Source organism: Propithecus coquereli, unplaced genomic scaffold (assembly GCF_000956105.1).
Source record: "Propithecus coquereli isolate 6110/MARCELLA unplaced genomic scaffold, Pcoq_1.0 Scaffold236, whole genome shotgun sequence".
NCBI classification, from domain to species: domain Eukaryota; kingdom Metazoa; phylum Chordata; class Mammalia; order Primates; family Indriidae; genus Propithecus; species Propithecus coquereli.
Window position 1 is genome coordinate 3497974 of NW_012147908.1, and position 2445 is coordinate 3500418.

Below are 2445 nucleotides of genomic sequence, written 5' to 3' on the forward strand. Positions count from 1 at the left end.
GATGCAGAGATTAACCTTATAAATAAATTATATATATACAGCATATGGCAATTTGATGCCACCAGGTAGCTGAATATACATGAATCCATTTCTACGACTAGAAAAATACCTCAAAATTCACATGGTAGGAGAATGCATGAGCAAGACTGTCTCAGATAGATGTTATTATGTCAAATAATGAAGGTGACTGAACAAGGACAGGCTGGAGAGTTTGTCTAAACAGAGGTAGGATCTGTGACAGCAGTGGTGATTCTGTATCTTGGAAGGATGTCTTTTTTTTTTTTTTTTGGTACCTCCACTCTCTTCTCACAGCATCATTTTAAAACCTTTTATTTTGAAAAATTTCAATCCCCCTGAAAGGAGAAGAGTATGATGAACCTCCACATACTCATCACTAGCATCAACAATCATCAATATTTTGCCATAATTTTTTATACTTCTAACATTTTCACACACCAGGTAAACTGAATTTTTACCCACAAATACTTAATTATGCATTTCTAACTGTTCGTGACTTTAAAAAACCCTTAAGTACAATCCCATTATCATACTTAAGAAATGAAGTTAATATTATTTAATATCCATCTTACATTCAAATTCCTCCAGGTCTTTCAAAGTCATTGTTGTTGTTTGAATCAAAATTCAAACAAGATCCACCACATATTGCATTTGGTTGGTATGTCTCTTAAGATCTTTCACTGTGTGAACTTCCCTCCTCCCATGTTCCATGCCATTTATTTGTTGGAAAAACTGGATAATTTTATCCTGAGACTATGAAAACAATTTAAGATTTTACCGCTGTGCGTTTTTGTCCTTAGACTATGTCCGACTAGTGATGTACAGTAATACAACTATTTTTAGAGTTACCAGCCATAGTTTATAATATTTCAGAACACAACCATGCAAAAATTATCTAGATAATTTTTAAAGAAAAAGCAGTTACAGATTATTATAACAAAGAAAACTTCTCCTTAGCTCCCCAGAATTTCTAAAAAGTAATGATCTTTTATATTTCTCTTTGATATTACATATTTAAAACTATGCTTTTTCTTAAATTTTCCAGATTCAGTACTGTGGTATAATGAGTGTGAAACTTTTAAAAACAAATATTCAAATTAAATCAGGAAAATGCATTACCGATGTAGGTATGGATGATGGTAGAAAAATTACTGCAAGGTGAGGAAAATAATAAACCAATGAAGCAATCAAAATTATGTAACATTTCTATGCAGGATCATTAATATTTTCTATGAAATAAAAGTCATGTGTTCAGATGACAAGGAGAAGGCACATGTTGCTCTTTCAATGTTTTTTCACTTGAGATTTGGTTAGATCCGAGCATTAATAATAATAGTTGAAAAATTGACCCAGAAAAGCTGGATTATTGGTTTATGAGAAAATGAAACCATAGACCAATATGTACATTATTATTTCTAAATACAGAAAAGACCGAAAAAGAGTATGAATATGAGAGAAAGACTTATCCTTAATTAGGCAGAAACTTGCCAGGTGATATCTAATGACAGAAAACAGTTCACCATCAGAGCAAGGTCACTGACCCAGAATCAGACAGACAGATGTAGGCGAGATGCTTAGCTCTGCTACTTATTAGTTGGTGCCCTGCATAAATTTACTGAATCTCTATGAACATCCATTTGCTCATTTCCAAAATACCTCACCTCTTAGGTTTCTTCCGAGATTAAAATTGTTAAAATAGTGCATGATGCATAGAAAATGCTCTTTTTTAAAAAAATGTAAAAATGTACAATCTATGCTTCTCAAACTTAGGGTATGTATACTTGTACAGCATTCTAATCAACTCTAATCAACAAAACGAAAGAAGCAGTAAAGACTGAAGACAATGGAAAGCAATTTAAAACATTGGAAACAAGATTTACCACTTAATAGACCGCACAATAAGCATAACTGTTTGATATAAAACATGATACATACACATTTCATGCTTTGTGGAGGGTTCCTGGAGCTAAATCTATGTCCTTTCCTATGTAAAGGAACTTATTCTTTGACTTTAAGAATACATACTTGAAATAATGTGAAAACACTCTTGTATAGGTATCTCAGGATAAGTTTCTAATTAGAAATATATTCACAGTCCCAGAGTTTCTTTTTCATTATTTTTCAGAAACCTACATTATTCCGAAATGAGGGATTTTCTTCCACTTCCTTCCTTGTGCTCTGGGGTAAGAGGTTGGGAATAATTGGTTTCAGGAACTTGAACTCACTGGTGGTTCCTGAGCCTCCGGTTAGACATATCTCATACTGGTAACTCCGAGATAGGCTCCCGGTGCCGCTGACATCCACCAGGTGGCCAGGAAAGTGGCCCTCAGTAACCGAGCAGCGACCCCCCGAGGCCGCCCTGTCCCTCCTGCACAGCCGCACCGCCACGAACAGCAGCACCGAGAAGAGGAAGAGCGAGGACACCGA

At 35.1% G+C, this 2445-nt stretch overlaps 1 protein-coding gene across 1 annotated transcript in view; it reads right to left on the reverse strand.

The window, feature by feature from the left end:
* The window catches only part of LOC105811547 (protocadherin Fat 4-like), a 28874-nt gene that overhangs the window by 12489 nt on the left and 13940 nt on the right, over positions 1 to 2445 (reverse strand). Inside the window, exon 3 of the mRNA XM_012645788.1 lies at positions 2152 to 2386. Within this exon, the coding sequence (XP_012501242.1) occupies positions 2152 to 2386 (235 nt within the window). The remainder of the gene's footprint in view (positions 1 to 2151; positions 2387 to 2445) is intronic.